The sequence below is a fragment of the Bos indicus x Bos taurus genome, chromosome 10 (genome assembly GCF_003369695.1).
Source record: "Bos indicus x Bos taurus breed Angus x Brahman F1 hybrid chromosome 10, Bos_hybrid_MaternalHap_v2.0, whole genome shotgun sequence".
Taxonomy (NCBI): domain Eukaryota; kingdom Metazoa; phylum Chordata; class Mammalia; order Artiodactyla; family Bovidae; genus Bos; species Bos indicus x Bos taurus.
The window spans coordinates 66,164,067-66,190,022 of NC_040085.1; the positions used below are offsets into that span (position 1 = coordinate 66,164,067).

Below are 25,956 nucleotides of genomic sequence, written 5' to 3' on the forward strand. Positions count from 1 at the left end.
AAAGTTTGTTGGTTTTCTGTTGTAGCCTATGCACGTTTTCTACTGTAAGACTCTAAAGGTTAAAGTAAAATTAACAATAATAACTAAAGTAAGAAAGTCACCAATGGAATCTTCCTGAGCTGACTTTAACCCAGTCTTTACCCATTACTAGCTCTGTGACCTTGGGAAAGTAGCATCTACTTGCTTTGGGCATTTCTTTCTTCATCTACAAAGGTGGATAATACCACCTACCTTAGAGGGCTGTTATGAGGAATAAGTTAATTAACTAATTACAAACCACCTCAGTACAGTAAATGACATATAACAGGTTTTTAAAAATAATGGCTGCTATGAGTCCTACCTACGGTGTCAAATTCCAGTCATTTGTACCTGTGAATTCTTCCAAGAGAGTGTAAGCAACTTGGAAGCAGGACCTTTTCAGACACTTCTTTGTATCCGCCCGCTATCCAGCACTATGCTTCATGTAATAGCCTGTGCATTTGTGGTAAATGGATTACTGTAATTCTTTGGTTAGCATTCTGCTAACCTAGATTTTAAGCATATATACTAGAGTACGTTACCCAGGAATATAATATGTGTTAACATATTTATTGCAAGACTCCTGTCATTCTTGTTATTACATATTGAAAGGAAAGTTGTATCTATTAAGAAATAAAATGACAAATTATTCTTCAATGTGTAAGAAGATCACTGTTTTTCATATTTTCCATTTCTCTTTCCAGTGGCTTGAAAAATGCAAATACTCCTTCAGTCATGTTTTTTTTTCACGCTTCTAAAATAAGAGGAATCTGCATCCTATAACAGAATAACAGAAATATGAATCAGTTTCTTCTACCCCAGGTTTTGACAATTAATTCCTTCTGTTTTGAGGAGCTATATCATTATGATTCACTGTTAAGAATCCTTATAAATCCTTGGAAAAATACTTAAATAGGAATAAAAATCATAGCCAAAATTCTCAAGCTATGCAAAATATCTCTAAGGGGCTTAGCAACGTTATTTCCCTGTCATTTGTTAACATCTGAGTATGCCATTTCATAAATGCTGAAATTTCTACTATTACTCTTCTGATCAGCAGGTTATACCTACACTGGCTTGCTTTAATAAATACAAAGGGTCTTTAGAATTAAAATACTTGAAAGGTAGTAAAACAAGGCAATTTAATAATTTCTAAGAGGTGACATTTCATCTGGGAAGATACCCATTTACCACTCTCAAGAATATATACTAAATAAGACAAAAGCAAATTATAACACAAAATTCAATGCTGTTATTGTTTTTGATGCCTAAAATTAATAACTTCATCAAAACAAAGTTCCAGACATACTGTTCCTAGCCTAAAGAACAGAAACAAATTTGTGCCTAGACAACCTCATGGACAGTATGAAAAGGCAAAAAGATAGGACACCAGAAAATGGGCCCCCTAAGGTCACAGAGGCTTCCCTGGTGGCTCAGACAGTAAAGCGTCTGCCTACAATGTGGGAGACCCGGGTTCAATCCCTGGGTTGGGGAGACCTGGAGAAGGCAATGGCACCCCACTCCAGTATCCTTGCCTGGAAAATCCCATGGACGGAGGAGCCTGGTAGGCTACAGTCCATGGGGTCGCAAAGAGTCGGACACGACTGAGCAACTTCATTTCAGGGTCACAGGGTGTCCACTATGCTACTGGGGAAGAGCAAAGGGCAATTACTAGTAGCTCCATAAAGAATTAAGTCGCTGGGCCAAAGTGGGAACAACATTCAGTTGTGGATGTGTCTGGTGGTGAAAGTAAAGTCTAATGCTGTAAAGAACAATATTGTATAGGAACCTGGAACGTTAGATCCATGAATCAAGGTAAATTGAATGTGGTCAAGCAGGAGATGACAAGAAAACAACAGAATGATCTTGGTTCATTTGGCGATGCCAAAGAATGTTCCAACTACTGTACAACTGTGCTCATTTCATGTGCCAGCAAGGATATGCTCAAAATCCTTCAAGCTAGGCTTTAGCAGTATGCAAACCAAGAACTTCCAGATGTACAAGCTGGGTTTCAAAGAGGCAGAGGACCCAGAGATCAAATTGCCAACATTTGTTGGATCATCGAGAAAGCAAGGGAATTCCAGAAAAGCATCTATTTCTGCTTCACTGACTACACTAAAGCCTTTGTGTGGATCACAGCAAACTGCAGAAAATTCTTTAAGAGACCACCTTACCTGTCTCCTGAGAAAGCTGGATGTGGGTCAAGATGAAACAGAACTGGATGTTGAACAGCTGGTTCCAAATTGGGAAAGGAGTACAACACGGCTGTGTATTGTTTATTTAACATCTAAGCAGAGTACATCATGTAAAATGCTGGGCTGGATAAATCACCAGCCGAAATCAAGATCGCTGGGAGAAATATCAAGAATCCCAGATATGTAGATGATACCATTCTAATGGCAGAAAGTAAAAAGGAACTAAAGAGCCTCTTGGTAAATGTGAAAGAGAAGAGTGAAGAAACTGGCTTAAAACTCAGCATTCAAAGAACTAAGATCATGGGATCTGGTCCCATCACTTCATGGCAAATAGAAGGGGAAAAAGTGGAAGCACTGACACATATTCTTTTCTTGGGCTCCAAAATCACTGTGGACAGTGACTGCAGTCATGCAATTAAAAGACTTGCTCCTTGGAAGGAAAGCTATGATGAACCTAGACAATATATTAAAAAGCAGAGACATCACTTTGCCAACAAAGGTCCATATAGTCTAAGTCATAGTTTTTCCAGTAGTCATGTATGGATTTGAGAGGTGGATCATGAAGAAGATTGAACACCAAAGAACTGATGCTTTCAAATTGTGGTGCTGGAGAAGACTTTTGAGAGTCATGTGGACTGCAAGGAGATCAATCTAATCAATCCTAAAGGAAAGCAACCCTTAATATTCATTGGGAGGACTGATGTTAAGGCTGCAGCTCCAAGACTTTGGCCACCTGATGAGAAGAGCTGACTCATTGGGAAAGACCCTGATGCTAGGAAATATTGAAAGCAAAAGAAAAGGGGGCAACAGACGATGAGATGGTTAGATAGCACCACCGACTCAATGAACATGGATATGAGCAAACTCCAGGAGATAGTGAAGGACAGAAAAGCCTGGGGAGCTATAATCCATGAGATCGTAGAGGCAGACACAACTTAGTGACTGAATAACAACAATGTTTAGTTTGGGAATAATAGTGGCATTCTCTTAACTGAGATTCTTACAAACAAATTTCAATAAGGAGATGAATATACACAATACAAAATAACAGTAGGGAGGAAAGAGCAATGAGGAGAGAAGTAAAAAAAATGAACAACTTTTTAAAGTTTCTAGGGTTTTGTGTAAAGAATAAGATATATCTCAGAATGATTTGGGGAGATGAATGGATGCCCAGTTTATCATAAAGTGATAAAGCAATGAGACCATGTAATAAGCAATAATTCAAATACGTTGGTAGGAAGAGAGAAGTCATGATTTTTAGCAAAAGTTAGATGTAATGCATACCTATATTTACAGTGCTGTTTAGTTGCTAACTCATGTCCGACATTTTTGCTACCCCATGGTATATAGCCCATCAGGCTCTGCTGTCCATGGGATTTCCCAGGCAAGAATACTGGAGTGGGTTACCATTTCCTTCTCCAGGGGATCTTCCTGACCCAGGTATCAAACCTGCATCTCCCGCCTTGGCAGGTGGATTCTTTACTGAGGCACTAGGGAAGCCCAAGATTTACATTAGGTATTCTGTTGGTATTCTGTAAACAAAACAAAATAACCTTCTTATGAACAACTGCTACAATGGGAATGAAACTCTAGCCCCTAATCCTTCTTTCCCCTCAGAAACGGTGATTTCTATAATGCATTCTCCCTCTGCCATATTATTTAATTCTTTAATCTTTACTGTCTGTTTGCTAAATATCCTCCTGCCATCAAAACAAAAGCAGTAACAGCTAATACTTAATGAGTATAACACACCATGGTATGTTTTAAGAGCTTTCCACATACTAACTCATTTAATCCCCATAACAATCCTATGACTAGGTGCTAATATCAACAGTAATCTTCCATTTTGTAGATGGTTCAGTTCAGTTCACTCAGTTGGGTCTGTCTCTTTGCAACCCCATGGACTGCAGCACACCAGGCTTCCCTGTCCATCACCAATTCCCAGCTTGCTCAAACTTATGTCCATTAAGTCGGTGATGCCATCCAACCATCTCATCCTCTGTCATCCCCTTCTCCTGCCTTTAGTCTTTCCCAGCATCAGGGTCTTTTCCAATGAGTCAGTTCTTCGCATCAGGTGGCCAAAGTATTATAGATGGGGAGACTGAGATATAGAGAAATAACCTGCCTGGGATCATATGATGAGTACGGGGTAGAGCTGGGATTTCAGCCTAGGTAGCCCAGCATCGTGCTTCATGCTTTTAACCAGAATGTTGGTTCACTCTTTAGTAAGGTGGCCTTTCCCCTCAACTCTTATCTATCACTGGGCACAGTGCCACTTTATCTGCTGTCCTCTAAATTTCAGACTCTGATGCAATATTTGATGAAGCTCTACCTTTAAAACCACCCCACAGTACCAAGTTCCAGCATTAGGAAATCACTTATAAATGTTTTGACCCAAAACAAACTGGTTAGTATAAAATGAATAGCCCTCTTCGTGATTTTTCAAGTTTTAAACATGTTAGTGCATATTGAAGGTTTTATAACCTTTAAGTCTCTTTAAGTATTTTGTTTGGGTTTTTGGGTTTTTGTTTCTTTTTTCACCAGTTCATTTAACATTCCTCACTTTTCTGGAAAAATGAGTGCTGAAAGAATAAGCTATCAGCAAGTTTTCCTAAACACGGACACAGGCACATTTCAGATGTGCAAACTGACCTTCTGGAACAAAGTCAAAGGAACCAGTACTACAGATGGGACTACATCTCTTAATAGTGTGGAAGTGCTTTGACAGAGGGCTGACGTGCACCCAGTCCTGGAGAGAAATGGGGGGGGAGGCCAGGTATCAACCCAAGGAGGTGACACAGAATGTAGAGACTTGCAGGATGGATTGGAGTTTGTGGGGAGACATGGTGGAGAAAAAGCATTTTGGCACATACACTGGCCAGACAGCAACATAGAAGAAAAAAATGGCAATCTTTGATTTAATTTTTACCTTGTAGAAAACTTTCTCCAAGACCAGTAGTAATTTACAGTAAACCGAAAGATATGCATTGGGGATGGAAAACCTTTTATATCTTTTGTATTTATTAATATATCATGAGATTGGCAGACAGTTGGTAAGAACATTTTTAAGAATTGGAAATTTTCATGCTTTCCTACAAGATTGATATGAATTCAGAAATGTATAAATTGGACTTACCACTCCACTCTTGAAGTTCTCAATCCTTCTCTTTGCTGCTTTGTTGGTTAACCACCAGGCCAAAGTTGGCATATATTGCCACAAATAGATCATTAGCAAAAAAGGCTGATCAGAGATCCAAACTTCCTTCAAATCATTGGCCATGGCGACTAACATCAGCCGCACACAACGACTGGTTGCCATCTTGTAGGACTGGTCTGCAGTGCTGCCTGTAGGCTAAGAAAATTTTGAAAAATTCGTGAGTGATAAGTATTTATCTAGGGTATCTCACAGAACTTTTAGGAGACATCCAGTTGAGTGATTCCTTTACTGTGACCTCATGCCCCTCAGGAGTCCCCATAGGCACTAAGGGGTGCCTGTAAACTATTTATGGGCTTCCCAGGTGGCACAGGATCTGCCTGCCATTGAAAGCGATACAAGAGATGTGGGTTCGATCCCTAGGTCCGGAAGATGCCCCGAAGGAGGAAATGGCAACCCACTTCAGTAATCTTGCCTGGAAAATTACATGAACAGAGGAGCCTAGTGAGCTGCAGTCCATGGGGTCACAGAGTCAGACCTGACTAAGCATGCACACATAAGCTGTATATTTCAGAAAACCTAATGGAATTCATATACTTAACCAGATAAGTGTGCAGGCTAACTAAAAGACAACAGTTATTCACTTTTAGTTAGTATTGCACCATCTTAAAGTACTTAATGATAACTCTATGTCATTTTAATAATAAAAATCTTAAAACAAATTATTAATACATACATTTAGCAAATGAAGTTCTATAAAACATGAAGTCCGTGAGGATGAAATAGAGAAAGAAGATAAAAGTGGTTTCTTGATATCGAAAAAATTTGGAACTGCTACTCTAGTTAACCCACTGCTGTTTTATGAATAAACTGAGGCCCAGAAATATAGTAACTTTTATCTGTGCTCACACAGACCATTTAGTAGTAATCAGTTCTATATTCTAGGTCCCCTGATTCCTGTAACATTGTGCTTATTCTATTTTACTATAGTGCCTCCATAGAAAATGCAAAATATAAATTGTATATGTAAACATGTACATGGAAACATATAGATTTATATCTCAGTAGAAATATTAGTGGAGAAGAAGGAAAATTTCATGGTCTTTAGAGAGTTTTTTATATTATGGAGTGATACTGGATTCTTCATGAGACATTTATTATTCATTTGGTAGATTAATTACTTGTAATCTGTGAGCTGAGGGAAGCACAGGCCTGGGTGAGGCCAACCTAAAACTATTACATCTCAACAGGGGGGGTTTTGCTAAGTTCCTTCACCATAATCCCTTTTAAAATCCCAGTAAAATTTAATTTACTAAAATTCAGCCACACAGAACTTTCAACATTGCTATGATTTGTGAATTGATTAAAACTGGGTTTTTAAAATATTGATAGCCCACATAATAGTGGATCACTTATAAGCAGTATCTTAGTAATTTCTTTAGCTATTACTAAAGCTGGATCCCAAAGCACTAACAACTAACCTTAACGATTTTCCTAATGCTGAGTTATGTAAATAATTCATAAGGGATTCTAACATGAAAATCCTGAGGCATAGTGATGTAAGGCCAGGGTATGACTACTAAAGCATTCAAATTATTTCCCATCTAGAAATTTTACCTTTGTGACTTCTTCAGTTAGGGCATTTTTCACAATATTTGATTGCACAGGTCCCGGGCAAATGTTAGAAATTGTTATACCTGGGTAGGTGGCAAGTTCACTTCGGAGGGTATTAAAAAATCCCTAATAGACAAAAAAAAAAAAAACAAATAAATACAGACACATATCTCATGTTTAATAGTAAGAAATTACTTTTCTTCAACTTTTTATGAAGGAAAATAGCAGCACATTATCAAAATGTGTTCTGAAATGCCTGAGTAAAGGACAGGGAATGTAATTACACAAGATGAGGCATTTTTAAACATAAGACCGCAGGCAATCTATAACAGGCATTCTTAACTCCTGCTAGGTATGAGTGGTTCATCCCCCCAATGGCAGTGGTTTAGCTTGTGCCATCAGTGATTTTGCACCGGATTAGTGAGAGACTACCCTTGAAGAGTCTGATACCCAGTCGCCAGCTCCCCGCTCCAAAAGGGTTGCATGTTCTCGGAGCATCATTGAGGCTGGATTTCTTTTGATGATCCCTCAAAGTGGCCTAAAGTACAGATGGTAGGGCAACAGGGAGCAAGTTGGAATTAATACTTAAGGGAAACTATCATAGAGGAACAGTTCCATTTTTTCAATTACTATCTGAAGAGACTATTAGTTTCAGCAAAAATTTTTATTTTAGGTGTAGTAAGACAGTACACGGCTAGTTAAAAATGTAATATGATTGCTTACTCAATGACTTTTGTAAAAACAAGCTAGACCCTCTAGACTTAAAAGATACTGCCCATTTCTAAACCAAACAGGAAGTAAACATCTACTTCTCCTCATCTCTTCTCCTAAATCAGGAAATATCCCAAGACTACATTGTGATAAACTGAGTTAACTTTGAAAAGCCTAAGCAGCCAACATAGGTACATTCATTTATGATCCAATAACATTAAACAGTTACCAGCCTTTAATGCTGATGCCTAACAAACACCAGGCCTTTGAGGGTTTGTGCTGTCTGAGACTAATGCAGTGCCTGACTCAGATGGACAGGAAAAAGGCTTCGTAAATGGATGAATGAACTTTAACCTTCTGCCCCTCTATAGCAAAAGAGGGGAGAGGACACCATGAAAGCCAATACTCCAGACACTAAAACCTCTCCTTGCTTGAAATCACATCTAGTATAGTGTGTGACCTTTTCAACAAGTAAGTTCACTCTCTAGCTTGCTGAGTATCAGGGAAGGAAATGTGCCCTTCAAAAAGAGACTCCTGGTTTCAGTGTTTGGCTACTGGTATAAATAGATCTCAACTTGACACATGGTATCAGACAATCAAATCCAGTACAAAACAGTCTTGGAGGGCAGGCCAGACAACTTCTACTGTGTTTGAAAGTATCCTGCATGTCTTATGGGATACTGGGTACCAAACAGATGGGGTGGCCACCTTCCCTCATGTGCCTGCCTGAGAGTTGTCCAACTGACACCCTATTACCAAATATGAGGAAATCATCCGTGCAGTATTTCATTTCATCACTCTCTGCAATTGTCTGCTCTTCACAGCAGAAAGAGGATCCTATGGAACCAAACCTTCAAATTTTCATGAAACTGATGACCATTCAGCTATTGCATCTTATTATTCCAACGGTGAAACATTCTACGTAAACTGACCTTCAATGGCATTAATTATATATCACGTGTCTCTATTAATCATTTTCCTCCTACTGGCCTTACAATTTAATTTGCTCCATGTTATAGTGTATATAGTTACAGTTTCTTCTTATCCATTCTTAAGCCAACATTAAAAATTTATTCATTTCTAGTACTCATATCTCATAAGTTACACAAGCCAAATTAAACTTCCTCCTAGACTCTGCCTTAACTAGATTTTCTTCTTCTAATGAAGTCAGAGTAAACAGAATCAAGGCTAGACCCAGTAGGGATTTGACACTCAGGGCTAATCACCCCGTGGGAAGTTTCTATTTCTGATAGGCATGTACATTTAGAAATTCAGGTTAAAAAAACACCAACAAGAAAGGGGAAGGAAACAAAGTCACAGAAATGAGAAGGACAAGTAAATGTATGTAGAATCCTGAAATGTGTGTAGAATAAACAGAGGTAGACCCCAAATTTGCCATGAAGTTGTGGTAGAAATGAGGACAAGGTAAAGGGTGACATGTCAGCTAGACTATACAGTTAGTAAGGGCAGGGACCATATCATCCTTATACTCCCAGGATATGTTGCAGTGTATGACACAGTGTAGGTGCTCATTGCATATTTGCAGAATTAGGAAGAGGCATGTGGACTCAAGTCCTTTTAGCATCTTCTGGGTGAGTCTTCTACCCAAGATCTTCTTAGGTCTCTCTGTCTCCAAACATGACTACCTAGTTCCAATGATCTCTTGCAGTAAATATTTCATACACACGTTCAGGTCAGTTCTATCAGAGTTAAGTTTTGACAGCCTTACCCGAAGAGCATGTTTGCTGGCACAGTATCCAGTAGAAAGGGGTGCAGCTATAATTCCCACCATGCTATTCACAGTAACAATTTTTCCTTGCTTCCTCTCAATCATGTGAGGCAGAACACACTTTGTCAAGGACACCGTCCCTAAGTAGTTAAGCTCTATTAGCTCCTTGAAGACATCCAGGCTGGTGTCCACACACAAAGCACGCTGGGATACTCCACCATTGTTGACCAGAATGTCAATCTAAGTAAAGAAAATCAGAAAGGGGGTACTTTAGGGATGACTTAGATGGATTGTTGGAATTCCTAGGGATGGTTGGTTATATTGTTAACTTGATGAATCGATGGAACAGGACAGTACATTTCCAGAGGTCAACAATAGAAAAGATAAAACTAAAATTCACCTATGGAATTAAATTCCCACCTTAAGTTACTTTTTATGGAAAATAATGTAACAGAAATAAAAGGCTCAGTGAATCTTTAGCTTCTTTTGTTCTACATGGAGGAGTTAATTTATTAAGGTAGGAAAAGTTCCAATTATTAATACATGAAGCCACAGATTCAGAGATTAAGAAACCCAGCTGGGCCCTTGAGATGAAGTGAGATGCTTCATGAACCCATTTGCCTACAGCACCACAGATGGGAATCTCTTTTACAGCTACTTCAGAGCAAGATTCATGCACTCAAAATGCTACTTACTCTGCCAAACTCCTGGAGAACTGCTTTGGTAGCCATTTCATGGGAACTTCTGTCAGTCAGGTCAAGGGGCAAAATGAGTATATCTTTTTCTTTCAAATTACCATTCTCTAAATAAAGACACTTAAAATTAATATGGAAGTCATGTGCTATTCACATTACATTTAACACCCACCCTACAACCACACTTAGCAATGAGCTCATTTCTGGGTGAAGCCCTGTGGATGAGGTTCTCTTTAAGGACCAAGAAGTGGATTGACAAGGATATGGGCAACATCTTATCAAACAAAAAACTGGCTGGGTACACAGGAAACAGAATTCCTTTCTTCTACTTAAATATATACAGCCTAACATTGGACCGGGCTTCCATGACAGCTCAGTTGGTTGGTAAAGAGATCGCCTGCAGTGCAGGAGACTCTGGTTCGATTCCTGGGTCAGGAAGATCTGCTGGAGAAGGGATAGGCTACCCACTTTAGTATTGGAACAGCCTCTAGAAGGAATCAAGATTATACTACAAACTAAAAAAAGCAAACATTTTAGATCAATTCCTTTAGAGGTACAGAGGTATTTCTGTACATCTGTTATATGATAGGTTCACTGCTTGATTTTTAAACACAATTTTAAAAAATTTATGCTGAAAATCAATGAGAATTTGGGTCTTCCAGTCACGTGACACAGAAAAGATTCCTTTCAGAGGCTAAGGATTCCAGGAGGTGAATAAGGAAAAGGACACAATTCTGAAATTCCCAACCAAGAAACACACTGGGCTGTAATGGCCTCTCTATTTCTGTTATCAAAAGAACAGTTCAAACTAATTTCCTTGAATTCTAGCCCTGAAATGCAACAAAGTTGTATTTTGGTAAGAAAAACAAGTAAGTAGAGAAGAGGTGAAAAGGCTTTATGGGCAGAGGAGTAAATTGTGAAATATTAACTGTTTTTCAAAAGCAATAGAAAAGTCTGCACCCATGATATGACAGATAAAAGGAAAACAATCTTACTCAAGCTAAGAAACACTGTTACACTCCATTTCTTCCCATGCAAGTCTCAACAGCAGAGGAGCAACTGTCAAAAGAAGTGGCCCAGTGGAAAAACACAAGAGGCCTTTAAGAGCAATATCGTGAAAGAGGGCTTGTGGCCTTATCAGCTAACTCCATATCTGGGTGATTAGTTCCATCAGCAAAGTGAAAGAAAGATTTTTAAAGAATGACAAGTAGATGACAAAACAACAACAACAACAACAATCTTCTGGAAATTTCAAAATTATTTCAGTGTAGATAATAAATTTCCTATGAGAAATAATAACTGTATTACTTGAGACTGCTTTTACTGTGAACTACACCAAAACCCAAACAGATAAACAAAAACACTATTGTCCTGTATATATGAAAAATATTATATCAAGTTGCATTTCTCAAACTTAATTCTACTCCAGGATTTCCCTGGTGGTCCAGTGGTTAAGAGTCCACACTTCCACTGCAGGGGCACTGGTTCAATCCCTGGTCAGGGAACTAAGATCCCACATGCTGCACAGCATGTCCAGAAAAAAAATTTAATTCCACTCCTGTTTTTTTGTCCTTTACAACAAAAATCTTATATTATTTCATATGACTTTAATATCGGACATTTTAACAAAATATCAATTAAATTTCTATGGTAACGTATATGTATGTCATTCATAAGAACCAAATTGTTCTTTGTCTAAGATAAAAATGTAAGACATTCATGTGGTCACTAAAAATCCAAAGCAGCATTTGAGAGAACTGATGATCAATCCCTAATGCTAAGAATTAGTGTAAAAAAAAAAAAAAAGGTAGAAAGATGGCAGAAAAAGAAGAAAAAGGTCAGGCCAGCTAACTAAGAAGTGACAAAAGGAAAAGGAGTTGGATCAAAGCACTCAGCATTTGGAACCAGAGTCTACTGCCCATGAAAACCCCCCTCTTCCCTCTAAAATTCCCAAATTTTGACTCTGGGCTCTGATTTACTTCTAGGCAGCACTGCTGGTATTTTAGATTTACTCACCAAGGCACTTTCTTTTCACCCTTTCCAACTCATGCATTCTTCTGGCTGACAGCACAAGAGAAACTCCTAGTTTGGACAGCTGGTAAGCCAGTTCCTCTCCAATCCCACTTGATGCTCCAGTCACCCACACCACCATATCAGTCAGCTCCCATTCTATTGAAAAGGGGGCAGGGATTGAGTGGGGAAAATAAGCTATGGGTTACATCCATAAATCAAAGATTGACCAAAGGAAAAAAATAGTTTTAAACAATATCATTGAATATGAAGACATAATATGTGGAACTTAAAAATTTAAGTATCCTATGTTTACAGCCCTGATTGTGGTGATGATCTCACAGGTGTATACTTACCCCAAACTCATCCAGTTGTGTACCTTAAATATGGACGGTTTCTTATATGACAATCATACCTCAATAAAGTGGTTTAAAAATTTTTTTAATTAAATATCTTAAGGAAACACTTTCTACCTAGTGTTAGAAATCATATTAGTAACAGTTTATTACTAACTGTATTATTTTGTGTATTCTAGACTCTTTGAGAGTTTTCCAGACTTTACATCAAGGTAAGCCTTACAACTCCATGGTCTGACTCTAAGGCTCTATCTGCATACTTGATCATGAAAAGTAAGGGTAAGTAGATAGAAAGTATCTGGACTCATTTTCTCACCTTCCTTATTCATAAATGAGGGCTTCAGATAAGATGATCATTTATAGCTCCATCCAGTTTTCTATTCTGTTATTCTAATTGCTCACATTGGTGGTATTGATGATAAATCTGAGTATACCAAGTTCTACTCTATGGTATGGTAGAATCACCCTGAATTTTTGAAGTCATGTTTTCCCCATTTGTCAATCATAATCTGATGCCTAGCAACTAACTAAAGGTCATTTTGTAGAAGAGCTTTCCAAATGCCTGAGCCTTCATCTTAGAAGAATCTAGTAGTTCACCCAAGATGAAATACATATGAGAGCGAGATGAAATGTTATACTCTGCTTGCCAGGTATCATCTTGTTAAAGATTGTAAAAATGTGAAATAAAGCACTGACAAGTGGTTTATTCTCCAACGAAAAACTTATTTGTACTGCAGCACATGATAGCCACTGTCCATCTGAATCCATCGAGTCAGGGCAGTGCAATGCTCCTGTGTACCTTAGTAAAATGTGTTATTTGTCAAAAATAGGAAACAAGGTATTATTTAAGATACACATTGCTGATTTTGGATCAGAAAAGTTAGAATCAGGAAGCCAGTTTACTATTTTAGTCAAACAATTCTAAAGTCTAAGTGTTGGTGAGTCAGTATGTGCTCTGGTTGTTCTAACTCCCAGGGTTCAAGTGCCAGCTGTGTCACACACAGCAGTGAAATGCTCCCATGTGGGAACTCAATGCCTTCATTTTCCAAAAGTGGAAAATTGAGTTAATAATAAAACCTCCTTCATAGAATTGTTGAGAGAAATGAGTTAAAACATGTAAAGCACTCAGAACAGTGACTGACACACGTGTGGGAGTGTGAGCTAAGTTGCTTTAGTCATGTCCAACTCTTTGCCATCCATGGACTGTAGCCCGCCAGGCTCCTCTGTCCGTGGGATTTTCAAGATAAGAATACTGGAATGGGTTGCCATGCCCTCCTCCAGGGGACTCAGTGCATAATAAAATGTCAACTCTAACTGTTTCAAAATTATTTAACAAATGGATTTTGGCAGCAAAACATTGAATGCTCTAATTTCTCCAGCCAGGGTCAATGGGATTACTAACTTCAATGGCTTAACATTTTTCCATTGCTTCCTATGTGCTTAAACATATTACCTTATTAAAATCTTCACAAGAACTTTATGAAACAGGAATTATCTCAGTTTTACAAGAAAGGAAACTGAGGTTTACAGAGATTGATTTACACCACTAGACTGTAAATTTCCTTAAGGCTGGGACCCTGTCTCCTTTATTCATTGCTGTGTCCTCAGTGCCTAGCACAGAAACTCACTTAGAGAAAGGACTCCACCCAAGAATCCTGGCAGAGCTAGGATATTTGTCGAGGTATGTCTGACCTCTAGCCTAAGCTGCCACATTTTAATATGGTCAACATTGTAGACCCAACTATCTTAGCCATTCGAGAAAATATCCTCAGGAAAGCGATTTCATGTAAATATCTAAACGAAGGACAGAAACATCCCAAATACTATGTCTGGGCTACAGTGCTTTCCTATCATCTATTGCACTATGTATTTTGTTTGTTTTTTGGCTTGTAAGATTTCAGTTCCCTGACCAGGAATTGAACCCAGGCCACAGTAGTCAAAGCTCTGAGTCCTAACCACTAGACCACCAGGGAACTTCTAAATCTGATGCACTTTTATGGAAAGGCTCAACTGAGCAACTCTGCAGATTTTTTGGGAAATTGTTGTTCAGTAGCTAAGTTATCTCTGACTCTTTGCGACCCCATGGACTGCAGTACACCAAGTGTCTCTGTCATTCACTATCTCACTGAGTTTGCTCAAACTCATGTCCGTTGAGTCAGTGATGCCATCGAACCATCTCATCCTCTGTCACCCCCTTCTCCTCTTGCCCTCAATCTTTCCCAGCATCAGGGTCGTTTAAAATGAGTTGGCTCTTTGCATCAGGTGACCAAAGTATTGGAGCTTCAACATCAGTCTTTCCAGTGAATATTCAGAGTTGATTCCTTCAGGATTGACTTGTTTGATCTCCTACTCATTGTTCCAAAGTTCTGCAGTATACAAGACTCCAAGGTGAATATAATTTGTTTGTAACTGTTTACTAGCTAGCATAGTAGTAAAGATTTCATTTGTGCATGCATGCGTGCATGCTCAGTCACTTCAGTCATGTCCAACTCTTTGTGACTCTATGGACCATAGCCCACCAGGCTCCTCTGTCTATGGGATTCTCCAGGCAAGAATACTGCAGTGAGTTGCCATGCCCTCCTTCACGGAATCTTCCCGACCCAGGGATTGAACCTGAGTCTACCACACTGCAGGCAGACTCTTTACCCACTGAACCATCTGGGAAGCCCTCTTCATTTGTATGCTGCTGCTGCTGCTAAGTCGCTTCAGTCATGTCCGACTCTGTGTGACCTCAGAGACGGCAGCCCACCATGCTCCCCCGTCCCTGGGATTCTCCAGGCAAGAACACTGGAGTGGGTTGCCATTTCCTTCTCCAATACATGAAAGTGAAAAGTGTATACCAATATACAAATATTAATACAACAATGAAAACTATCAGGCTCACATTTACCTTAGTACATCTGCAGTTCTGATACCCTTCCTCCCACTCTGGAGAAGAAAAACTTTTTAACTTAGCACCAATTATTTAACAATTCTACAGGGACTTCCCTGGCAGTCCAGGAGTTCAGACTTCACCTTCCAATGCAGAGGGTGTGGATTTAATCCCTGGTCAGGCAATGTTCCCATATGCCTCGGGGCCAGAAAAAAAAACAAAAAAATAAAACAGAAGCAATATTGCAACAAAATCAATAAAGACTTTTAAAACAAATAAAATAAAATAAATAAATAAAATGTGAAAAAAAAAAAAAACAAACAATTCGACAGAATCTGGCATACATCATGGCCTCCCCTAAAGAGCCTCTGAAAGCAGATTCTCAGAGTTGAAAGGAAACTTAGAGTTCAACCCCCAACCCACGTTAAGAATTCTCCCCTCAAGCTATTGACCATTTAACTCCCTCACAGGATGAGTAATCTAGTTACCTCTGAGGCACCAGCTCATTTGGGAGGGGTAAGTCTAATCATTGAGTTAGACATTGAGTTAGAGTTAGACAAGGCTGTGGTCCTAGTGTGATTAGATTGACTAGTTTTCTGTGAGTATGGTTTCAGTGTGTCTGCCCTCTGATGCCCTCTTGCAACACCTACTGTCTTACTTGGGTTTCTCTACCTTGGACGTGGGGTAGCTCTTCAAGGCTGCTCCAGCAAAGCGCAGCCGCTGCTCTCTACCTTGGAGGAGGGGAATCTCCTCACCGCCTCCCCTTCTGACCTTGAACGTGAAATAGCTCCTCTAGGCCCTCCTGCGCCAGCAAAGCCACCGCTCTTGGAGGTGGGGTTGCTCCTCCCGGCCTCCGCCCCTGACCTTGGATGTGGGGTAGCTCCTCTCCGCCGTTCCTGCGCCGTCACAGCCTGGCACTCTCGGCCACTGCCCCTGACCTCGGACGTGGGGTAACTCCTCTTGGCTGCCTCCCCTCGGGCATGCGGTCCTCCCGGCTTCCACCCCTGACCTCGGACGTGGGGTAGCTCCTCTCGGCCGCGCTAAGTGCGCTGGTCACAGCCACCCGTGCTAAAAATTAGTCAATCGAATCACTAGGACCACAGCCTTGTCTAACTCAATGAAACTAAGCCATGCCCGTGGGGCCACCCATGAGGGGCGGGTCATGGTGGAGAGCTCTGACAGAATGTGGTCCACTGAAGAAGGGAATGGCAAACCACTTCAGTATTCTTGCCTTGAGAACTCATGAACAGTATGAAAAGGCAAAATGATAGGATACTGAAAGAGGAACTCCCCAGGTCAGTAGGTGCCCAATATGCTACTGGAGATCAGTGGAGAAATAACTCCAGAAAGAATGAAGGGATGGAGCCAAACCAAAAACAATACCCAGTTGTGGATGTGACTGGTAATAGAAGCAAGGTCCAATGCTGTAAAGACCAATATTGCATAGGAATCTGGAATGTCAGGTCCATGAATCAAGGCAACTTGGAAGTGGTCAAATGAGATGGCAAGAGTGAATGTCGACATTCTAGGAATCAGCAAACTGAAATGGACTGGAATGGGTGAATTTAACTCAGATGACCATGACATCTACTACTGCAGGCAAGAATCCCTCAGAAGAAATGGAGTAGCCATCATGGTCAACAAAAGAGTCCGAAATGCAGTACTTGGATGCAATCTCAAAAACAACAGAATGGTCTCTGTTCGTTTCCAAGGCAAACCATTCAATATCACAGTAATCCAAGTCTATGCCCCAACCAGTAACGCTGAAGAACCTGAAGTTGAACGGTTCTATGAAGACCTACAAGACCTTTTAGAACTAACACCCAAAAAGGATGTCCTTTTCATTATAGGGGACTGGAATGCAAAAGTAGGAAGTCAAGAAACACCTGGAGTAACAGGCAAATTTGGCCTTGGAATATGGAATGAAGTTGGGCAAAGACGAATAGAGTTTTGCCAAGAGGAATACACTGGTCATAGCAAACACCCTCTTCCAACAACACAAGAGAAGACTCTACACATGGACATCACCAGATGGTCAACACCAAAATCAGATTGATTATACTCTTTTCAGCCAAATATGGAGAAGCTCTATACAGTCAGCAAAAACAAGACCAGGAGCTGACTGTGGCTCAGATCATGAACTCCTTATTGCCATTTTCAGACTAAAATTGAAGAAAGTAGGGAAAACCACTAGACCATTCAGGTATGACCTAAATCAAATCCCTTATGATTATACAGTGGAAGTGAGAAATAGATATTAGGGACTATATCTAATAGATAGAATGCCTAATGAAGTATGGACTGAGGTTCATGACATTGTACAGGAGACAGGGATTAAGACCATCCCCATGGAAAAGAAATGCAAAAAAGCAAAATGGCTGTCTGGGGAGGCCTTACAAATAGCTGTGAAAAGAAGAGAAGTGAAAAGCAAAGGAGAAAAGGAAAGATATAAGCATCTGAATGCAGAGTTCCAAAGAATAGCAAGAAGAGATAAGAAAGCCTTCCTCAGCGATCAATGCAAAGAAATAGAGGAAAACAACAGAATGGGAAAGACTAGAGATCTCTTCAAGAAAATTAGAGATACCAAGGGAACATTTTGTGCAAAGATGGGCACAATAAAGGACAGAAATGGTATGGACCTAACAGAAGCAGAAGACATTAAGAAGAGGTGGCAAGAATACACAAAAGAACTGTACAAAAAAGATCTTCATGACAAAGATAATCACGATGGTGTGATCACTCACCTAGAGCCAGATATCCTGGAATGTGAAGTCAAGTGGGCCTTAGAAAGCATCACTACCAACAAAGCTAGTGGAGGTGATGGAATTCCAGTTGAGCTATTTCAAATCCTGAAAGATGATGCTGTGAAAGTGCTGCCCTCAATATGCCATCAAATTTGGAAAACTCAGCAGTGACTACAGGACTGGAAAAGGTCAGTTTTCATTCTAATCCCAAAGAAAGGCAATGCCAAAGAATGCTCAAACTACCGCACAATTGCACTCATCTCACACGCTAGTAAAGTAATGCTCAAAATTCTCCAAGCCAGGCTTCAGCAATACGTGAACCATGAACTTCCAAATGTTCAAGCTAGTTTTAGAAAAGGCAGAGGAACCAGAAACCAAATTGCCAAAATCCACTGGATCATCGAAAAAGCAAAAGAGTTCCAGAAAAACATCTATTTCTGCTTTATTGACTATGCCAAAACCTTTGACTGTGTGGATCACAATAAACTGTGGAAAATTCTGAAAGAGATGGGAATACCAGACCACCTGACCTGCCTCTTGAGAAATCTGTATGCAGGTCAGGAAGCAACAGTTAGAACTGGACAGGGAACAACTGGTTTCAAATAGGAAAAGGAGTACGTCAAGGATGTATATTGTCATCCTGCTTATTTAACTTATATGCAGAGTACATCATGAGAAATGCTGGGCTGGAAGAAGCACAAGCTGGAATCAAGATTGCTGGGAGAAATATCAGTCACCTTAGATATGCAGATGACACCACCCTTATGGCAGAAAGTGAAGACGAACTAAAAAGCCTCTTGATGAAAGTGAAAGTGGAGAGTGAAAAAGTTGGCTTAAAGCTCAACATTCAGAAAACGAAGATCATGGCATCTGGTCCCATCACTTCATGGCAAATAGATGGGGAAACAGTGGAAACAGTGTCAGACTTTATTTTTCTGGGCTCCAAAATCACTGCAGATGGTGACTGCAGCCATGAAATTAAAAGACGCTTACTCCTTGGAAGGAAAGTTATGACCAACCTAGATAGCATATTCAAAAGCAGAGACATTACTTTGCTAACTAAGGTCCGTTTGTCAGGGCTATGGTTTTCCCAGTGGTCATGTATAGATGTGAGAGTTGGACTGTGAGGAAAGCTGAGCGCCGAAGAATTGATGCTTTTGAACTGTGGTGTTGGAGAAGACTCTTGAGAGTCCCTTGGACTGCAAGGAGATCCAACCAGTCCATTCTGTTTGAGATCAGCCCTGGGATTTCTTTGGAAATGATGCTGAAGCTGAAACTGCAGTACTTTGGACATCTCATGTGAAGAGTTGACTCATTGGAAAAGACCTTGATGCTGGGAGGGATTGGAGGCAGGAGAAGGGGACAACAGAGGATGAGATGGCTGGATGGTATCACTGACTCGATGGACGTGAGTCTGGGTGAACTCCGGGAGTTGGTGATGGACAGGGAGGCCTGGCGTGCTGCGATTCATGGGGTCGTGAAGAGTCGGACATGACTGAGCGACTGAACTGAACTGAAGTCTAATCATTCAAGATGAGTTTCCCGGATGGCTCAGGGTAAAGAATCCACCTGTGATGCAGAAGACACAGGAGACCCAGGTTCTATCCCTGGGTTGGGAAGATCCCCTGGAGGAGGGTATGACCGCCCACTCCAGTATTCTTGCCTGGAAAATCCCATGGACAGAGGAACCTGGCAGGCTGCAGTCCATAGGGTCACAAAGAGTCAGGTATGACTGAAGCGACTGAGCACTGAGCACAATCATTCAAGGGCTTCAGGAATTTTCCTATACTGATACCTTTAACTTCTACAGACCGGCAGCAGCTGGCAGCAGTTCTGCCTTGTGGTGTCAGGAAGGATAAATCAGGCCTGTCTTGAACATGACAGTGTCTCATCTGTTTGAAGGCTCTGTCCTCCCTAAGTCCTTGCATCTCTTGCTTCTCTAAGGCTAAATAAACACCTCCAATTTCTGCTACTTTCCCTCAGATGACACGGCATCTGGTTTCGTCACCCTTCTTCTCACACCCTCTGTACGAGCTCCCACTGGTCAATGTTCTATTGAAAGGAGCTGGCCAGAGCAGGATACAGGATTCCCAGGGGTCTCAACAGCTCCAAGTAGGGTGACTTGACTAAACCACTTCCCTTGTCTTTCAGAAGGGACATGCCATGAAGGCCCAGACAGTGGCTGGCTCAGTCACTGCTGTGTCCCCAGTGCCCAGCACAGAGGCCAACACAAGCAGGTATTCAGAAAACATCTTTTGTTGTTTGCAGTTTGTTACATAAGACACGAAACAGCTCCACAAGGTTGCCTAATCTTTCCTGGCACTGCTCAGTTGACCCTCATTGAGGTCACTGTCAAATAAGAGCTGTTTTCCTCACATATGTTCTGCTGTTGAGACTTTTCCTACTCTGGACTAGTGCTATGGATTTTTCTAGATCTATGTGAAGTACCTAAAATTAGTCACTCTGAAATTTTACCATGTGAGATACATGCTTGGAGACACAGAAGGTATCTCTAGATGGATACATAAAAGGCAGGAAATGGTGGTTGCCTCCAAAAAGGCACACTGGGCAGCTGGGAGACAAGAGTGAGAGAGAGCTTTACTTGTCACCATGTATCCTTTTGTATTTTTAAAAGTTGCCTTATGTGAGTATATTGTCAACATTTTAAAGTGACACTTCATGGCAAATAGACGGGGAAAAAGTGGAAACGGTGACAGATTTTATTTTCTTGGGCTCCAAAATCACTGTGGACAGTGACTGCAGCCATGAAATTAAGACGTTTGCTCCTTGGAAGAAAAGCTATTTGTTGGCAAAGACATTGCTTTGCCAACAGAGGTCCATAGAGTCAAAGCTATGGTTTTTCCAGTAGTTATGCTTGGGTGTGAGAGCTGGACCATAAAGAAGGCTGAGTGCTGAAGAATTAATGCTTTCAAACTGTGGTGTTAGAGTCCCTTGGACTGCAAGGAGGTCAAACCAGTCAATCCTACAGGATATCAACCCTGAATATTCACTGGAAGGACTGATGCTGAAGCTGAAGTTCCAATACTTTGGCCACTTGATGCAAAGAGCCGATTCACTGGAAAAGACCCTGATGCTGGGAAAGATTGAGGGCAAGAGGAGAAGGGGGCAACAGAAGATGAGATGATTGGATGGCATCACTGATTCAATGGACATGAATTTAAGCAAACTCAGGGAAATAGCAAAAGGCAGGGAAGCCTAGCGTGCTGCAGTCCAGGGGGTTGTAGAGAGTTGGACATGACTTCACAACTGAACAACAACAACATAAAAATGAAAAAGAGGATAATTTTTTTTTTTAAACCTTAATAGAGTCTGCCCATCTTTCCAATCTGAGCTGTTTTTGGAACTTGAATCTATCTTCATGTTCCTTTAACTCTATTTCATTATCTCCCTCACCTCGCTTCCAACTCTCTCACCCCCTAATACCTCCCTCCCGGAGCCCCTAGAAGTCTTTTTAGTCATTTTTCCTAATAACATCCCTAATAACATTTTAATTTCACAAATATACTGCATATCTGTTTATGTATCTTCATATATCTGCGTGCCAAGTTGCTTCAGTCATATCCAACTCTTTGCGACCCTATGGACCATAGTCTGCCAGGCTCCTTTGTCCATGGGATTCTCCAGGTAAGAATATTGGAGTGGGTTGCCATACCATCCTCCAAGGATCTTGCCCATCCAGGGATAGAACCTGCGTCTCTTGTGTCTCTTGCATTGGCAGGCAGGTTCTTTACCACTAGTGCCGCCTGGGAAGCCCTTGCATGTATGTGTCTATGCTTTAGACATAAAAGGAGTTCTATAAAGTTTATTCTTCAGTAAGTGCAGGTGTAAGCATGGTGAAATTGAAAAGTTAAAAGTTAAATTAAAATTTTAAAGCTATTGACATTTAACTTTACAAGTGTAAATTTACAAAAGTTATTTTACTGAATAACATGTATTTACATGAACTGCAATGTATCATATTACATTTGTAAATCAGCAAATTATATAACTACATGATAATAATAGCAAAGTAATTAAATGTTTAAAAATCCTTCAAAACTGATATTTTCCCAGCAAAAGTAAAACACTGAAAACACCAAATGAATTTCTTCACAGTTATCTTTAGTCACCCTAACTTTTGCTTGATATGTGAAAATAACTTTTCATTTAACTAGCTGCTAGATATTGTCAACGTTTTTTCTCTTCAGCACTTGACATCAGTTGAGTAACTTTTGTAGAACAGTAAAATATAAAGTATTTTTATGTAATTCTCGAAGTCCAAGTTAACACTAAGCACAAATAAGATCAAACACTGAAGTCGACAAAGCAGCCAACAGGTACATGCATTCCATCTGCTGAGATGGGCCAATGACCAAGAGAAAGTCTGCCAATCACAGCCATCTATTTGCCATAGTTTTGTAACCCTGATCTTGCACATGTTTTACATATTTTCCGTGAACTCAGTGTAAGTGCTACACCCGCCTCCAAGAAAAGAAACAAGAAAAATGAAATACTAAGGAATAATACTTTGTCAGTTAGGGTTGAGCTTAGGAGGGGCATAAAACATTGTTTCATCTAAGATTTTTTTCAGTCCCCAAGAACCAATTTTCACCCCCATGTGAGTGATAGGGCTCCCCTTCCCTCTCTGGCTCCATTTTTAAAGTTATCACTTCCACGGCTTCTCTGGTGGCTCAGACAGTAAAGAATCTGCCTGCAGTGCAGATCAGGACTTTGATCCCTGGGTTTGGAAGATACTCTGGAGGAGGGAAGGGCAATCCACTCCAGGATTCTTGCCTGGAGAATTCCATGGGCAGAGAAGCCTGACGGGCTACAGTCCATGAGGTCCCAAAGAGTTGGAAGCGACTGAGCAACTAACACTTTCACTTTTTCACTTAATCACTTCCAAGCAAACCTCCTCACAAGATTTAGATATTTTCATGGGGGGAAACTAGGTCCAGGGAAACCCCACTTCCTGCTGGCCCTTGTAGACCCAAAGGCTAGCTCTGGACAGCCCACTGAACTTCTCTGAGCATTATGAAAATCAGATTAATAATGCCTACTTTATAAGAGTCATTGTAAAGGTGAACAGTCAAAAATGAAAAGGGCCTGGTGCACTGCTTAACACATAGAATGCGTTTAGTAAACGACCATCAAATATTAAGCTGAGCATAGATAAAAGGTAGAATGTCTTTTAGTATGCCAATAATGTGCTTTTCCTTCAGGCAAAGCACCCAAAATCCAGTTCTTTATTTTTATCCCAATGGATAGGCAGCTTTGTAGGTGACTGTATTATCTCAAATTCCATTTCACTACTCTTGAGTAGAGTGAGAGATGGCAGATAAACAACTTCAGGAAGTAGCCTCAAAGGACACTCCTTTACAAGCGCAGTTTCTCCAAGTACTGCCCTCCCACGCTGCTTCAGAATCCCTGGGAGCCAGGCGGAGAACTCAGAGACCTGAAGGCGCCCCCGCCGATACCAAGGCTCTTGAACTTCAGCAAGTAAAAGCAAGTCCGTAGGGACCGGGACGGAAGACAAAAGGCCCTGGCCCCTTCCACCCCGAACCAGAGCCCTTGAGAAAGGCGCATCCTCGCCGCCCGGAAGCTCCACGCCACCCGGATGAACGCAGGGGCAGCGGAAATCCGACCGCACGGAACCGGGCTCCCAGTGCAGACAGGCGGCAGCAGGTCCTCACCTGGTCGTCGCCCCTGCCACTCGGCCCACAGCAGGGTGAGGTCCGCGTCGGCACGTAGGAAGCGCAGTAGCTGCACCACGAGCGCCAGCAGCGCGCACAGCGCCAGCAACCAGAGCAGCAGCTCCCAGCTCATCGCGCCCTGCTCCACGGGAGGAAGATAGACTGACCAGCCAACTCCAGACTGCGCCTAGGCCGCCTAACAGCGATCTCGCGTCCGCACCACCGCCCTCCCCGCGGCCCCGGCCAGCCCAGAGAGCAGGCAGGAGGGAGGAGCCGCAAGGCGCGCCCCGAACCCCGCCTCGGGGAGCCCTCCCCCGTTCTACCCGCAATGGGCGTGGGGCGCCCAGCTCGGAGATCGCTGCCCAGGTTTTGTCCGCCTGGGCGCCCAGTAAGGGGTTGTAGAACAGTGGGAACAAAAGGCGTCGGTCACTTAAGCACTTGGAGATATTCCTATTCGTAAGGTAGTCACAGCATTTGTAATCTCAAGACCGATTCTTTTACAGTTGTTTTGAAATGCAAATAGTTTTCGAAGCTCAAGAAGAGTACAAATATTCCAGCCTATGAATTCGGCCTCCTCCTCTCCCTTCTTATCTTTAACCACAGGGACCTAACAGACCACCCGTTTGTTTGTTTGTTCGTTTTTCCACTCCGCGCTATCGCCACTCCCTCACCAAATTGACCAAGTATATGAATAGGATTGGCCCTGTGTCCACCTACATTTGGAAAGCCCCTTGCAAGTGATTCTAGTGTGATTGTTGAATAGGAAAGTGCAGCTTGGGCAACACTTGCCCTTGAGCCTAGTGCCAGGAGCGTTTTCTGAGGACTTCAGTTCAGTTCAGTTCAGTCGCTCAGTCGTGTCCGACTCTTTGCGACCCCGTGAATCGCAGCACACCAGGCCTCCCTGTCCATCACCAACTCCCAGAGTTCACTCAGACTCATGTCCATTGAGTCAGTGATGCCATCCAGCCATCTCATCCTCGGTCATCCCCTCCTCCTGCCCCCAATCCCTCCCAGCATCAGAGTCTTTTCTAATGAGTCAACTCTTCGCATGAGGTGGCCAAAGTATTGGAGTTTCAGCTTTAGCATCATTCCCTCCAAAGAAATCCCAGGGCTGATCTCCTCCAGAATGGACTGGTTGGATCTCCTTGCAGTCCAAGGGACTCTTAAGGGTCTTCTCCAACACCACAGTTCAAAAGCATCAATTCTTCGGCACTCAGCCTTCTTCACAGTCCAACTCTTACATCCATACATGACCACTGGAAAAACCATAGCCTTGACTAGACGGACCTTTGTTGGCAAAGTAATGTCTCTGCTTTTGAATATGCTATCTAGGTTGGTCATAACTTTCCTTCCAAGGAGTAAGCGTCTTTTAATTTCATGGCTACAGTCACCATCTGCAGTGATTTTGGAGCCCAGAAAAATAAAGTCTGACGCTGTTTCCACTGTTTCCCCATCTATTTCCCATGAAGTGATGGGACCAGATGCCATGATCTTTGTTTTCTGAATGTTGAGCTTTAAGCCAACTTTTTCACTCTCCACTTTCACTTTCATCAAGAGGCTTTTGAGTTCGTCTTCACTTTCTGCCATAAGGGTGGTGTCATCTGCATATCTGAGGTTATTGATATTTCTCCCAGCAATCTTGATTCCAGCTTGTGAAGTCTGAGGACTTCAGCCAACTCCAACTCGGTTGGAATCCAGGTAGCCCAGCCTCAGTGACCCTAATTTTTTTCCTTATCTGTACCCACGAAGAATATATAATTTAAATGAAAAAAAAAAAAAAAAAAGCCTGTGAAGGGCACAGTGGCTCATACACAGTAATAATATTTGTTTTTTCTTTTGTAGTTCTTAGAATTAATTAGTATTATTTATTATTTCTATTATAAATACCATTTAGAGAGAGTCAATTCTTAGGTAGGTTGATAAGAAGTCCAGTGCCCCAAGGAGGAGAAAGGGGTTTGGGGCTCTTAAGGAGAAAAGGACAAATTTTTTTTTACATTGCTTTCTCTTAGTCACATGAAACATTTTGTTTTTGTTTGTTTTCTTTCTTTAAGCCCAAAGCTAATGATTACACAACAAAACAACTCATTTTAAACTCTGTTCAATTCAGTTCAGTTGCTCAGTTGTGTCTGACTCTTTGCGAGCCCATGCACTGCAGCACGACAGGT

The 25,956-nt window shown here is 41.3% G+C and overlaps 1 protein-coding gene and 1 non-coding gene across 2 annotated transcripts; both read right to left on the minus strand.

The window, feature by feature from the left end:
• Positions 1-567: 567 nt before the first annotated feature.
• On the minus strand, positions 568-24,038 carry DHRS7 (dehydrogenase/reductase 7). The gene is made up of 7 exons (XM_027554246.1): positions 23,792-24,038; positions 12,133-12,285; positions 10,117-10,223; positions 9,422-9,661; positions 6,985-7,107; positions 5,350-5,565; positions 568-795 (listed from the first exon to the last, which is right to left on the minus strand). The coding sequence occupies exons 1-7, from the start codon at positions 23,922-23,924 to the stop codon at positions 748-750; spliced, it is 1,020 nt and encodes a 339-aa protein (XP_027410047.1). The 5' UTR covers positions 23,925-24,038; the 3' UTR covers positions 568-747.
• Positions 14,384-14,455, minus strand: TRNAQ-UUG. The gene has a single exon. It is a non-coding gene; the product is annotated as a tRNA-Gln (tRNA).
• Positions 24,039-25,956: the final 1,918 nt, after the last annotated feature.

Excerpts from the sequence above, each read along its gene's own strand:
- DHRS7 (XM_027554246.1), bottom strand. The coding sequence starts at position 23,924 with ATGAGCTGGGAGCTGCTGCTCTGGTTGCTGGCGCTGTGCGCGCTGCTG. Across the intron at positions 12,286-23,791 it reads GTGGCAGGGGCGACGACCAG|AATGGGAGCTGACTGATATG; the intron begins GTGAGGACCTGC and ends CCTTTTCAATAG. Across the intron at positions 10,224-12,132 it reads GGTGAAAAGAAAGTGCCTTG|AGAATGGTAATTTGAAAGAA; the intron begins GTGAGTAAATCT and ends GTCTTTATTTAG.